This window comes from Gordionus sp. m RMFG-2023, chromosome 2 (genome assembly GCF_954871325.1).
Source record: "Gordionus sp. m RMFG-2023 chromosome 2, tfGorSpeb1-WG-v2, whole genome shotgun sequence".
NCBI lineage: Eukaryota > Metazoa > Nematomorpha > Gordioida > Chordodea > Parachordodidae > Gordionus > Gordionus sp. m RMFG-2023.
Genome location: NC_088776.1, coordinates 37,927,828 through 37,942,704, shown reverse-complemented (window position 1 = coordinate 37,942,704; position 14,877 = coordinate 37,927,828). Strand labels below are relative to the sequence as shown.

The following is a 14,877-nucleotide window of genomic DNA, read 5'->3' as shown; positions in this document are numbered from 1 at the left end:
ATATGACAAATATTTTTTTTTAACTTCTCATTATGATTTATTACATTTTCAAGGTCAACAATATTGATAAATTTTCTAATGTCAATCTTTCAATAATTTTTTATAAATAATAATCATATTTTTAATTCATATTGAATTATCTTTATCTTTTTCCAAAAATAATATTTAGTAATATAATCGCTTAGATCAGTCAAGGTTATAAAAAAAATATAAAAAAATTAGCCCATTCCTTATAATATTTAAAATTAATTCACCCCAAAAGATAAAATAATTTTAAAATATTTACCATTAAATGACAGGCAGGTTATTTATAACCCAATAATAAATTCTAAATAATTTAAGCATTATTAGGACCATTTTGTACAATATTTTTAGGCTCCTTGCAAATATTCTTATTATAAAACCCAAACCTTTATGCCCGTTGATCAAAATTTGGAAATATATTTGCGATCTAACAATACAACTGAAATAAATATGCATCGTTTATTGTTTATGTAATACGATTTTTTTGAAAACAAATGTTTTAATAAGTTATTGTATTAATAAATAAATATTTATATTTTAACAAAAAAAGAGAATATGAATCAATTTTAATTTTATTAAAAAAGAAGGACCGGGGTTGGTATGAATCTTCTTAATTTTTTAACGTAATATATCATTTTCAATTGTGTATAATATAATATAAAAAATGTTTTTATAATCCAATCCAAAATATGATTTTTCTAACAAAAATTTTTATTTTTAAATTTTAAGCTTTTTTAAAAAATACTCCCTTTTTATTGGAGGTTTTCATGATTCATCAATTTCCCATGATGAGCTGACAACCATTATAATACGAAGCCAAATATTTAGTTTTAAGGAAAAAATAAATCAGCATATGGTACCTCAGTGATTTATTTATTTTTTGTAAGCAACCATAAGGAAGAAAGAAAGAATGAAAGAAAAGAAAAGAAAAGAAAAGAAAAGAAAAGAAAAGAAAAGAAAAGAAAAGAAAAGAAAAGAAAAGAAAAGAAAAGAAAAGAAAAGAAAAGAAAAGAAAAGAAAAGAAAAGAAAAGAAAAGAAAAGAAAAGAAAAGAAAAGAAAAGAAAAGAAAAGAAAAGAAAAGAAAAGAAAAGAAAAGAAAAGAAAAGAAAAGGAAGGAAGGAAGTAAGGAAGGCAAAAAAAGTAAATCAGAAAATTTTTTACTTTGAAAAAAAAAATTGTGCATTATTTAAAAAAATTATATTTCAGAGCTTAAGCTAAATCAACGAAAGTCAATCTATCTCCTCCTAGTATATGTCTATAAAAAAATTAATTAAATAGTGAAGGTTATTTATCTTACAACGATATCCTTTTAAATTATTCTTGATGATAAGTTTTTAGTTTTGTCATATGAGAGAAAATTAGGAATAGATTAATTGTATATATATATTATGTGTATATATATAATATTAGTGTATTGTTAGGTTAAATTATTAAGATTTACTACTCTTTGAAAAAAAATCGGGCCGTAAGTTTAAAAAAATAAAACCGGGCCGGGCATAAAAATTTTTTACAAAATCCTATCTGGGCCTATTCTAAAAAATATCATGTATATTAATCAGTAGGGTCATATAAGGGAGCATTTAATATTCATTTAATGATCATATTTATTTATTTCCTTTGAAATAATTTACAAAATACAATCAAAAATATTCAAATTAACAAAATTAAAACGGGCTCCGTAAAATCAGAAATACAAAATCCGTATCGAAAACAAATATCTTATAAACCCGGGCTGGGCTTGAAAATAAATTTTTTTTTACATCCATGTAGGGCTGAAATTTAATATTTATTTAATTACATTCTATAAGTATAATAGTTTAAATTTATAACCACGAATATATATAAAACAAACTATCAAAAATTTCGGAATGTGAAAGAATTATTTTAGAATATGAATTAAATTAATTCTTCTCATTTATAATGTATGCATTATTATTTTGGCATAAATATGAGTTTGCTGATAGAATGTCTACTTTAAAATTACATTTAAAATTATAGCAGAAAATCAGAAATAAGTTTTATTTGCAAAATAATGACTATGATTGTAAGTACGCAAATTTGGTCGATGTTTAGCAATATATGTATTAGTGATCTGCGGGGCTAATTTTCCAAGCCCGGCCCGAACCCAAAATTTTTTTAAAAAAATTTACCGACCAGGCCGGGCCCAAATTTATTTAAATATAGAAATTAATTTTTATAATTACTCAAAATAAAAGACATATGTTATATGTCGTTTAGTTTCAATAAATAAAATCAAATATTTTTATTTTATATAAAAAATTCAATATAAAATTGATAAATTTAGATATATTTAAAAAAAATTCCATAGTCCGACCAGACCCAGCCTGAATTTTTTTTAAAAATATTAGGCCCGGCCGTACCCGAACCCGATTATTTTAAAGGGCCGGGCCTAACTTTGCAGATCTCTAATATGTATATTATAATAGGTCTATAATAAAAGTATTAAATAAATAATCACAAGAGTATTTTATACCATTTCATATAAAAATTGATAACCCTCTAATAAATATATCCTACACCAAGCCTATCATCCTTAAATGCCTACCCCTTATCCCTGTCAACAAATTTGAAGCAAACCCCCTTCCCCTCGTCAATTGTTTGCTAGATCTAAGGGTTGAAATATCCATTTGAATAAACTTACGTTAAAGATAAGCTGTAATATAAATTCTTGAGTTCAGAAAAATAAGTTTAAATGAAATAAGCAGGACCATTTAACAATAGTTTTTAAGATCGTCGTACCCAAATAGTTATAGCAATTTTAATTGTTCTCGCTGAAGTTGGAACTATCGAAGAAATTTAAATTTTCCAGCATTAAGGAATTGTTGGTCTGTAAGGTATTGTAAAAATAAAAAACGAAACATTTCCATGTATACACCAGTGTCAAAGTGGGAAGAATCAATTTTGACTCAATGATGGGCCATATACGTGAATTAGGATCCACTATAATCAATCATAAATAAAATAATAAATGCAGTTTTACTAAAAATTTAATAAAAGCTTTCGCAAGCTTTATTCATTTTATGGAGTTAGAGATATTATAAGTGCTCTTAAGTAAAATGGTAGAATGATCTAAAAAAGAAATCTCCTCAAAAGAAGTGTCCTTATTGATTGGACTAGAAAAAAATCTAATTTTTTAGGCATTAGAAGGAATCAACAAATTATGTGAATATGCTAGTATTTAAGCAATATTTTTCAAAAATTAAAGATGAAAATCTCAGGAAATATCATATCATAGCTTAAAGAAAATATGGCAAATATTGACAAGTAATTTCATTAATTATGGCTTATTATCAAGGTAAAAACTTTGTAAATTTATGCCCCCATATCTAGACTTGCACCAAGACAAGACGATTTTTGAAATATTAATGTAGTATCAATGGAAGAATATTATAAAATAAACCTCTATTACCTTATATAATTTTTTTTAAGTTAGATAAATGAAAGTTAGTTTTTTGCTACATCAAGCAGCCCATATAAATCGAAGACTATTTTCCTATCATATTAAAATTAATAAATATTTAATTAACAAATACTTTTTCTTCAAATAAAAACTTTCAAAAATACTTATAGGAATTTAACACCAAATACTGATGAGATCATTAAAAAATTCGCTTAATTACAAAGGAGATTATATATGTTATTCATAATTAACTTCCCCGTTTAAAATGCCATATATCTTATGAATATTTTTATGCATTAACCCAATGACATTAAAACTATAGACTGCCGATTAAAGTATTTGAAGTGGCAAAAATTGAATTGAGTAGCGGCCATTTTGTGTTTGGATCATTTATGTAAGAAACATATGATAATTTCATAAATTTCAGGTTTATTTTTATTTAGAGACTCTATCTATTGATATAGCTTGTATTCAAGAGACTCATTGGACGGAAGCTAACAATTTGTTTTGTAGGGGCTACATAGTATTTAATTCTGGTAAGCCAAATGAAAAATGGTCTGGTGTAAGCATTATAGTAAAGCAACATTTATCTCGTTATATAATTAAATTTGAGGCTATAAACAGTAGATTGTGTAGTATAAAATTAAAAACTAAATGTAGAATCCTAAATATAGTGAATGTTTATATGCCAGCCCAACATGCAGGTAGGAAGACTTTCTTCCCTTTTCTTTCTGAGTACCTACACTCGTTTCCTAAACGCGAAAATCTCCTGATTGCTGGTGATTTCAACGTTAAGTCGTCTGGGTATCAGAAATCAGATATCATTGGGTCCAGGTGCATTAGATATCAAAGCAGATATTGGAGGTAGGATTTTATTAGATTTATGCCATAAATTAGGCCTTCAAATAACGAATACTTTCTTCCAACACCGAGATATTAGTGATTCATTAACTTATTACAGCCCTTCATATCATATTAGTTCGCAAATTGATTATTTTTTAAATAGTCGGCAAACCAGCTCTTGGATTACAAATGTTAAAGTTATCCATCATGTAATGTTCAATTCAGATCATAAGTTCCTTGTTTGCAACATGGTTATTGACCCAGAAGTTTGGTACAGGAGAAAAAAATCTAATCACAAGTTAAATAATAAAAAGTCCAATTTAGACATCGAAGCTCTTAATGATCAGAATATGAAGGATAATTTCATCAAACGTGTACGGGAAAACTATTTTAGTCAGAGAGATTCCTTCCTTAAGTTACCTATTGATCCTTTATGGGAGATTACTCGTAGTATTTTTACTGAGGCCGCGGCAAAGACTTTACCTAGAAGAGGTGACTTCCCGGATTGGATTTCTTCGGAATCGAAAAGTTTAATAGTTAATTTAAAAGGAAAAGGTCATTACAGGAGTAATAGGGCGAAATATATTTTAGAAGATATCAGCCATAAATTAAGGAGAGACAAGAGAAAGTACTTGGAACGTTGTGCTGTGCATATTAGTAACTTGTTCAATACTAACGATACATTCAAAGCCTTTAGACTGCTGAGATATTTTACTTCGGGTTAGAAACAGCGTATATATAAACTTTGGCACCAGAATAACCTGATAACTGATACCGAGTCTCAAATGAACATTTGGTACTCCTATTATACTAGTATGTTCGAAAGTTATGAGAGTTTAAATGGTAATATAACTAATGAATCCTTTGTCGATATAGGCCCTTCAATTTCCAAACATTGTCGCCGACGATCCTCGACCCCAACTTATCATGATGTAGATATAAAAACACTACACGATTCTAATCTATATGATAAATCTAAAAATAGTAGGGTGACAATTAAACGTTCACAGATACAACATCATCTACCCTTCCAGCGTAATAATTATTACGTCGATAACGATCTATCACATCAATATAATTTACTTGATTAATCTCCTACCACTTCGAAAGTTTGGCCTCCATCAACTCTTTTTTTCTCTAGTTATGATAATTCTTATTCCGATAATCATGACAACATTATTCAATCTAAACATAATCTTAACTCACATCACTTACTGGATCAACTTCCTTCTACTTCGAATGTTTGGCCCCCACGAACCTTAACTAATGCTCAACAAAGTCTTGACTCACATCAATTACTGAATCAACTTCCTTCTACTTCGAATGTTTGGCCCCCACGAACCTTAACTAACGCTCAACAAAGTTCATCCATAGCCCAAACTTTTATCGATACATTGAATGATCAACACCCCTCTACTTCGAAAATTTGGCCCCACAAGTTAGTTTAAATAATATTCAACAAAGATTAACCTTTAACGATATCTCGAACAGTCAGTTTCCATAAAACCAACAAAGTTCATTTACATTACAATCTCCATCAAAGGATGCCAGGATTTTCCACCCAACTAAAGCTGAACTAGTTGGAATAATTAAAAAACTGAAGAATCATAAAGCTTGTGGTCAAGATTTACTATATAGTGGATACCTGAAGACTGACTCTAGTTTATGTGCAGAGATTCCTCTCCCTATTATATCCAGAGTTTGGTTTGAACGGTTGTGTCCGAATGATTGGATTACTGCCACTTAATTTCCCTAAAATGAAAGATCCCAAATTTCTTGAAGATTGGAGAGGAATATCACTAAACTCGGTGGTATGTAAAATATTTGCAAATATTATATTAAATAGGCTAAGACCGCTACTTGAACCTCTTTTTATAGATTCCTTGGTCTCGTTTAGGAAAGGCAGAAACACTTTAGAGGCGATTCTATCAGTAAAAATTCAACTAGAGAGAGCATTAATTCGGAAGAGTCAGTTAATTATTGTGGCCTTGGATTTTAAAAAAGCTTTTGATTCGATAATACTCTCAAAACTTTGGAGGACATTAGAGGAGATAGGTACCCCGATTGTTTTGGTAAGTTTGTTGGAACTAATTTATAAAGATTATTCAATGCATATTATTCATGCTGGCCGCAAATCTCCCAAAATCCCGATAATGAAGGGTCTGAAACAAGGTTGTGTTCTATCGCCTCTCCTTTTTAACTTTATTACAAATCATATTATTTTTAAAGTTAGAAATTTACATTCGGCTCAGTGGTCCTTAGGAGATTTAAATATTATCGCTTTCGCAGATGATTTATGCCTTGTAGGTAAATCGGTGTCAGACGTCCAATCAGTTATTAACAGTATCATTGTAGAGGCGGGACACTTTGGTCTAACACTAAATAAAGAAAAGACGAAAATGATGACATCGTTTTATACTTCCTCGCAGGCGACTCTAAATATTGATGGTAATACGATTACAGAAGCGGATATTTTAAAATATTTAGGGGTTATATTGGATAAGAAAGGTGGTACAAAGAAAGATCAATTCTCTAAATTGAATAAAACTAGGGTAAAATACAGGTCCTTGATGAAGATTTGGTCATCTAGGCAAATATCTACTTCTTTAAAGATAAGACTCTTTAAAGTCTTAATATTAACTTCCTTATACTATGGTATGGAAACCTGGAACGATAATATATCAGATAATAACAAGATGCAAGTTTTTATAAACAAATGTTTAAGATATTTAACTAGGACCTTTTATCCGCGAAACACTACAAATTATATGTTATGGGCGAGTTGCGATATCCTTCCAAGTCATAAAACAATAGAATATAAGAAAATTGAGTTGGTGGGCCATATTTTGAGACACCCCTTGAATAATTTAATCCATCAGGCACTTATAGATCAATCACCTGAAGACTCTGCTCTTAAACCTTTTTTATCCCATAAAAGCAGTTGGTTTGGGAGAATTCTAAGATCTTGACTGAATTAGATTTATCTTGGGATTTCCTAAAGAGAGCTTCGATTGACAGGAAAGTCTTCAAACATATTTTGAGACTTATATATGAACATATGACGAATACTTGCTGAAGATTTATATATCTTGTAAGGAGTTTCCCAAGGGAATCTCATCATTGGAACTAATATCTTAGAGTTCAAGCCTCTGTTTTAAAGTAATTAAATTGTTTTTAATTATTGGTGATTAAATTAAACCATATTTTAAAGGACATAAGTTAATTAGTAAAGATATGGAGTTGTTTTGGTTATTTAATAAATGGATAATGGCAATGTCCCTTAGAAATACTTAACTTAAATTAATTTTTTGTATTTGGAAGATTTTCTTTTATATGACTTTCTATTTTTATTCTACTTCTCATTATAACTTACTTATATTTCTATTTCCTGCTAATTTTAAACTTGCTACTCTATTGGTAGAGGGTTTAGTTCCACTCATAAATTATTTTCTGGGTAATAGGTTTGTCGGTATCCTGAGAAAAAAATCGGCTAATTATATGAAGGATAGGCCTTCATATAATTCACGTTCGCTCATTTTGGGCAGGTCTGTGACCAACTTGCAAGATAAGATATATTATATTTAAAATCTTATTTTTTTTACTAGATGAATAAAAAACATTTTATAAAACATTTGCAGTTTATTACTTAATGACTATCTTTAATATTTTATATAGACTAATCAATATAAAATAAAATCTGTATAGTAATAAGAATATATTTAAAATTTTGTCATTTCTAGAGAGGTAAGGATTAATTGTTTTCTTTATAACCTCATGAATATCTTTAAAATTTTTCAAATATATATCTTATCAAGTTAAAATGAATATTTTTTATAAGAATTAATTTTATATTTATATATTCAATAACAAAAATCAAAGTGAGGAAAGATATATTATGATTTGAAATTTATTATAGAATTTAATATATTTTTTATATTTTAAGTAAATGATAATATATTGTAGTGCATATGGCTGTAACCAAAAATATTGTTCAGGAAGCAAAATTTCCTTTCATAAGTATGATATCTCAAATTAAATATTCAGAATTAAATCTAAAGATGAAGCTTATATTAATAACCTATTTTATCTTGTAAAAATTATTATGTCAGATTTGCTATGAAAATATTTAACATGTGATTTGGAATTTTAGAAATTACTCCAAAAACAAATGAATATATATGATTTTTTTGATAAATATTTTGAATTATATAAAAAAAAATTGATATAATTTCTTTTGTATTTATTTTTTTAGCAAATAAAAAGAGGTTATATTTTATAATTTATAAGTCTTTTTATATTTTATTTTTGCTTTGAATTATGTTATTCCTTAATAATTATAACTATCCATTTCTAAATATATTTATTAAAATTTAATTCACAAAAGTACAAAAATCAATAATGAATATGTATATTGTGAAAAATAAAATAATCTTATAAATTTTTACAATAATAAATACAAATAATATATATATGTTATATTATTTCTAATAAAATAAATATATTATTATAACTAAAAGTATATGGTATAAAGTGTTGTTTTTTCTTACAAATAATCACCATAACTTTTCCTTGACCTATAAATATTTAAGTTAAATAACATATTTTTATAATACTTGATTTATGCCCTTGAAAAAGTACAGTTCGGTTAAATTTTTGCCTAAAATCTAATTTTTGATTACATTAGGCAATAATCAAAACAGTATAACCATAAATGTTTTTATTCATCTAGTAAAAAAAAATAAGATTATAAATATAATAAAAATAAAAATAAACCTGAAATTTATGAAATTCTCATATGTTTCTTACGTATAAGCTCCAAACACAAAATGGCTGCTACTCAATTCAATTTTTGCCACTTCAAATTTGATTTTAGCATTACGATCGGCAGTCTGTAGTATTAATGTCATTGCATTAACCTATATTTTAAATTTTTTAAATATAGTGCCACATTTTTTCATATAGTTGAATAATATATTCATTTTTAGCAGATTCAAAAATGGTTAAAACAAATTTTTACAAAAAAATTATTCTTATACTATTAAGGGTTATCAGTTTTTTATATCAACCAGTAGCATCACTGGCTAGGGGCGCTTAGGGGCTCGAGCCCCCTAAAAAATTTGAATATCCCCTTAAGCAAATTAATTTTTTTTTAATGGCTCCTTAATATCCCCTTGAACTAAAATAAATTTATTTGATTGCCCCCTGAACGATTTCTTTTATAATTCTATAAAGTAATATATAGATTTAATTTTATTATTTAAAAGTTAATAAACTATCTAAATTTTTATTAAATACTATTTTAATTATTAGATTAGATTAATACATATAAATTTTATTTTCACTATGTCAGCTTGCAATCATATTCTGTATTAAAAATAGAATGTCAATGTCACTCACTAAATATTAATTTAACATTAACAGTTGAAGCTTAATTGACCCTTATTATTTAAATTATTATAAAACTCTAATTAAATAAATATAATCATTTATTAATTGAAAATTAACAAATTAATATTGTAATTAGCCGAGTTCAAAATCACTAATGAACTATATTATTCTTTTTTAAATTTAATTACCATGCCTTTTCCTAAAATATTTTCAAGGTCCAAATAAGTATAAGAGATTTCTTTATAAAAAGTAAGTAGATATATAGTTCATAATCCTCTATTATATATAATTGATTATAAAATATTAGGTAAAATGTCACTTTTACGTATTTGACAGTTATATAATATATTACAGTTAATATTTTAATAAATTTTACTAATAAATGCTTTTGATAATAAATATAAAGTAACAATTTACATTTATTTCTTTAACACCATCTATTTATTTAAAAATATTTTTAAAAATTAAACATCTATATTATAATTTTCCGATGTCCTCACTATATTATCGTGACGTCATGTCATCGCTATGTCATGTCATCGGTACATTTATTTTTTTTAAACGTAAATAAAAAAAAAAATTTTTTAAAACTGGATAAAAAAAAGGTATATATTATTTTTTAAAGTAAATAAATTTTTTAAAAAACGATAAAATTACATTTTAGATTACATCTGTTTTAGCTTTACCAATATCTGAAGATAATTCCACAATTCCTAGAGAGTTGATACTAATATTGACTCCTATGCATGTTCAGTGCATTATTATTTTTTATATTTATATTTTGTTTTTATTTTAGAAAACACTTCTTAATAGCTAAGAGAATTTTGGTTAATCTATCATTGCCAAACAAAGAAAGAGATGGCTGTTATGAGCATCCAAAGATCACGAAGTCCAAAATTCTACCAACAATAAGTTGGTAAATTATAATATATATATATATACACTAAAAATGAATATATATTTATTTATTTTTATAAGTTTTTATAATTTTCTAAACATGTTTTACGTATACTTTCTTACATTTTATATTACATCTGTTTTAGCTTTATCAATATGTGATGATATTCCAACAATTGCTGGAGAGTTGAACCTAATACTTATACTTTCTTACATTTTAGATTACATCTGTTTTAGCTTTACCAATATCTGATGATTCCCATTATTGCTAGAGAGTTGAACCTAATATTGGCTCCTCTGCAGGTTCAGTGCATTATTGATATTGATATTTTGTTTTTATTTTAGAAAACAGGCCTTGTCTTGACCCCTCTATTGTACTTTTGATTTAATAAGTCATTGCCAAACAAAGAAAGAGATGGCAGGTTAATCATCCGTCTTTATTAATTTACTTTACATGTTCCCTTTTCTTTCTATTTTCCTTCCTTTTTCTTCATATTTACCTTTCCCTTTTAATTACTCTCTTATTATCTTCCCCTTTCTTCTCTTTCTCTTTCTTTTTTCCTTTTTCTTTACCTATTTTTATTTCCCATTTTCTCTTTTCCTTTACATATTTCATTCCCTTTTTCTTCCGACCTTTTTCTTTTTCTTACCATTTTTCTTTTTTATACCTTTTTTTTTCTTTTCCTGCTCCTTTAGCTTTTCGCCTTTTCTCCCTTCCTTCCCCCCTTTCTTTACCTTTTTCTTTTCATTACCATTTTTCTTTTCCTTTTATCTTTATTTCCCCTTCTCTTTTCCTTTCCCCTCTTTCCTTTTAATTTCTTTTCCATATTCCTTATTTCTCTTCTCCTCTCCCTTCTCTTTCCTTTCCCTTATAATTTCTCTGATTACCTTCCCCTTTCTTCTCTTTTCCTTTCCCTTCTTTCTCTTTTCCTCTCTTATTCTTCCTCTTTTTTCTATTTCCCTTTTTCTTTTCTCTCCCATTCCCCTTTTCTTACCCTTTCCCCTCTTTCCTTTTTAATCTCCTTACCATAATCATTTATATTTTCTTTTTTTTTCATTACACTTTTTCATTTCCTTTCTTTTCCATTTCCCCTTCTCATTCCCTTCCTTCCTTTTTCTTCTCTTTTCCTTTTTTCTTTATTCCTTCCTTTCCCTTTTTATTTCTCCTATTACCTTCCTCTTTCTGCTCTTCTCTATTCCTTTCCCTTTCCTTTCCCTTTCATTACCAGTTTTATTTTCTTTTTTCCCTTTCCCTTTTTTAATTTCCTTTCCACATTCCTTTTTTCTTTCTCTTTTCCTTCCTTTCTTTTTTAATTTCTCTTATTACCTTTCATACTTTTTTAATTTCTCTTATTACCTTTCATACTTTTTTAATTTCTCTTATTACCTTTCCTTCTTTCCTTTTTTTTTCCTTTCCATTTAAATTTATCTTATTATCTTCCTCTTTCTTCTCACTTCCTTTCCCTTCTCCTTTTCTTTTATTACCATTTTTCTTTCTTTTTTTCCTTTTCCCTTTTTAATTTCCTTTGTACATTCCTTATTCTCTTTCTTTCTCTTTTCCTTACTTTCTCTTTTAATTTCTCTTATTACCTTCCCCTATCTTTTCTTTTCCTTTCCCTTCTTTCCTTTTTCCTCCCTTTCCCTTTTAATTCCTCTTATTACCTTGCCTTTCCCTTTTTTTCTTTTCCTTGTACCTTTATCTTTTCCTATACATACTTTCCCTTTTCCTTTCGCTTCTCATTTCACCTCCTTTTTACCTTTCCCTTTTCCTTCCCATCTCCTTTTTTCCCTTACCCTTAAAAATTTTAAATCTCGCATATATCTTCTAACTATTTTAAAAGTAATATTGAAAATAATATTAATAGTTGCTAGGAAGTAAACACTTATATTCAAAATGATTACTTATTTTTCTCATTTTTAGCAATTTTTTAAAAAAATAATTTAAATACAAGAATTTACTTTAAGCATCTATTAATATTATAAGCAGGATTCCCAATTTTTTTTATTTTTAGCTATTTTTATTTTAGCGATTTAGAACAGGCCCATGATGATGAGAATATTATTTTAAGATCCAAATGTCTTTTGCACCAATATATCGTGGACAGTTATGCCAAACAGAAAATTCTTCGATTAAATTATAGTAATCAGCCCGAATTACACGCAGAACTCTATCAAAGCATTCATGATGCTATTTTAGGGAAGGATTCTAATGCTGACACTCTTGACAAAAGTAACAAACATATTGTCTTTTTTTACCCGTGGCCCAAGGCTTATGCATCAGCTTTATCAGGATGCGATGGTTATTATACGCTGCTTTGGTAAGACCTCATTATTCATTACTTTCACCTGCAACCCTAAAGGATGCAATTATGCTTTAATTATTTCTTCATCAGATTCCAAACGACCGCCCATATTTGTCGCTTTTTTGTCAAAAATTAAAATGTATTTAAAAGGATTTGCTCAAAATTTAAACAGATACACGCCTATAATAATTACTCCTCATCATTTTTTAAAAATTATAAATAAATTGTAATTGTTTTATTAATATTGAATGCATATTTTTAATTTAAATAAATAGCATTTTTTGTTTCTTAACAGGAAGATATGGCCCTTATCATTCTTTGATAAATAATTTCGGAAATTCAAGATATACAATAAATTTATCTGAAAAACAACAATAAGCCAATGGAATAAACAACAATTTATTTTTTAGATATAATTTTAATTAATCATAATACAAAAAAGTATAATAATCATCTTTTTATATATAAAAACGTGAATAAAATAAATATATTGACTGCATATTAAATAGGGCTAGAAATCAACATTAATTTTTTTACAGGATAAAATATTATTTTTATTCACGGATAACAAATAATGATGCAAACATTAATCATTCATCATTATAAAAAATCAATCTGTAGAGTTGTTGCAGTGGACGTAATTCTAATCCATATTTTTCTCCATAACTTAATTTTTTGGGGTTATCTCCAATAAAACGAGGTAAGATTTGTTATTTCTTATAAAAATATTAGGAAAGACCTGATTTTGTCAGGATTCTCTATTAAGAGGTGTGCCCAGGGTTTTTAAGTTTCCCTATTACGTATTAACAGGTTTTTTGTATTTATACTAGGAGCTAACCTGTAGAATGTCTGGTGAATCAGAGATTTCCCCTTCATTTGATGATAAATTAATTAGAAATTTAACTATATTCTGGTTTGGGAAAAAATTTTCAAAATTATTATGAAGTTGGGCTGGGCTTGGAAAATATTCATCAAAATTAATATGGGCTTCGACCTGGCTTGGGAAAATCTTTTACAAAATGTTATGGGCCGGGCTTGGGAAAAAGTTTTTAAAATTATTATGGGTTGGACCAGGGTTGAGAAATAATTTTCAAAACTATTTTGGGCTGGGATTGAGAAATATTTTTCAAAATTATTAAGGTATTGGAAGCTTGAAATTTTTTAATATTTGCAGGCCTGGGCAGGGTCTGATCGAAAATCCATGAAGATCTCTGATTCTGATAGTTAATTGCATTAATATTTTTTTTAAATTTTATTTTAGTTCTGAACTACCAAAATTATTATGGTCTTAAATCGGGCTTGGAGAAATTTTTTCAAAATTATTGTCAACTTGGACCTGGCTTGGAATTTTTTAATATTAAATATTACCCATAGGTAATCAAAGAATTTTGATATGGGTCTCAAGTAAAAGCTAATTTAAATATATTTTGACTCAAAAATATCACTCTTAGTCTTAAAGGATTGGACTTGGCCTGAAGGGTAGAGGGAGGGGGTGAAGAGAATAAAAATTGGATATGAGTTTTAGCGGTAACATATTTCGAAGAACGAAAAAAATTCTCATTCCCCGTCATTTTCGACGGGCTATCTACAAGTCTTATTAATCATCCACAATGGATGAAATAAATTAGATATATTTTCTTCTCTTTTTTTACGTGTTTTTAAGAAAGCTATTTTTTTCTTCTTTAAAATAACAGTTTTGAGTTAAATATTTAATACGAGTATATTTTTGATATTATTTTAAACTACTATCATTTTAAGATATAATATACCAACGAGAGATGGTGCGACAATATTTATATATAATCCTCAAAAAATGTCAATCAAATTTAGCCAATAGTTTTCTTTTAAATATTATTTGTCCAATCAAAATGATTATAGCAGTCACAGTCACAACTGTGACATTATATAGTCAATTATTTTACCTGATAATAGTCAATTATAATTTTGTTAATATATTATGTAATATTCAACTTCTTTATTAATTATTGGACGTATGTCCT

The 14,877-nt window shown here is 27.3% G+C and overlaps 1 protein-coding gene across 1 annotated transcript; it reads right to left on the bottom strand.

Annotated features, from left to right (window-relative positions):
• Positions 1–5,368: 5,368 nt before the first annotated feature.
• On the bottom strand, positions 5,369–11,555 carry LOC135924309 (uncharacterized protein PFD1115c-like). The gene is made up of 3 exons (XM_065459363.1): positions 11,416–11,555; positions 10,980–11,009; positions 5,369–5,405 (listed from the first exon to the last, which is right to left on the bottom strand). Exons 1-3 carry the CDS (start codon positions 11,553–11,555, stop codon positions 5,369–5,371), a joined length of 207 nt encoding a protein of 68 aa, XP_065315435.1.
• Between the last annotated feature and the right edge of the window lie 3,322 nt (positions 11,556–14,877).

Excerpts from the sequence above, each read along its gene's own strand:
- LOC135924309 (XM_065459363.1), bottom strand. The coding sequence starts at position 11,555 with ATGGGAGAGAAAAGAAAAAGGGAAATAGAAAAAAGAGGAAGAATAAGA. Across the intron at positions 11,010-11,415 it reads AAAGAGAAGGGAGAGGAGAA|ACGGATGATTAACCTGCCAT; the intron begins GAGAAATAAGGA and ends AAATTAATAAAG. Across the intron at positions 5,406-10,979 it reads AACCTGCCATCTCTTTCTTT|GCCAAACTTTCGAAGTGGTA; the intron begins GTTTGGCAATGA and ends GAGTTGATGGAG.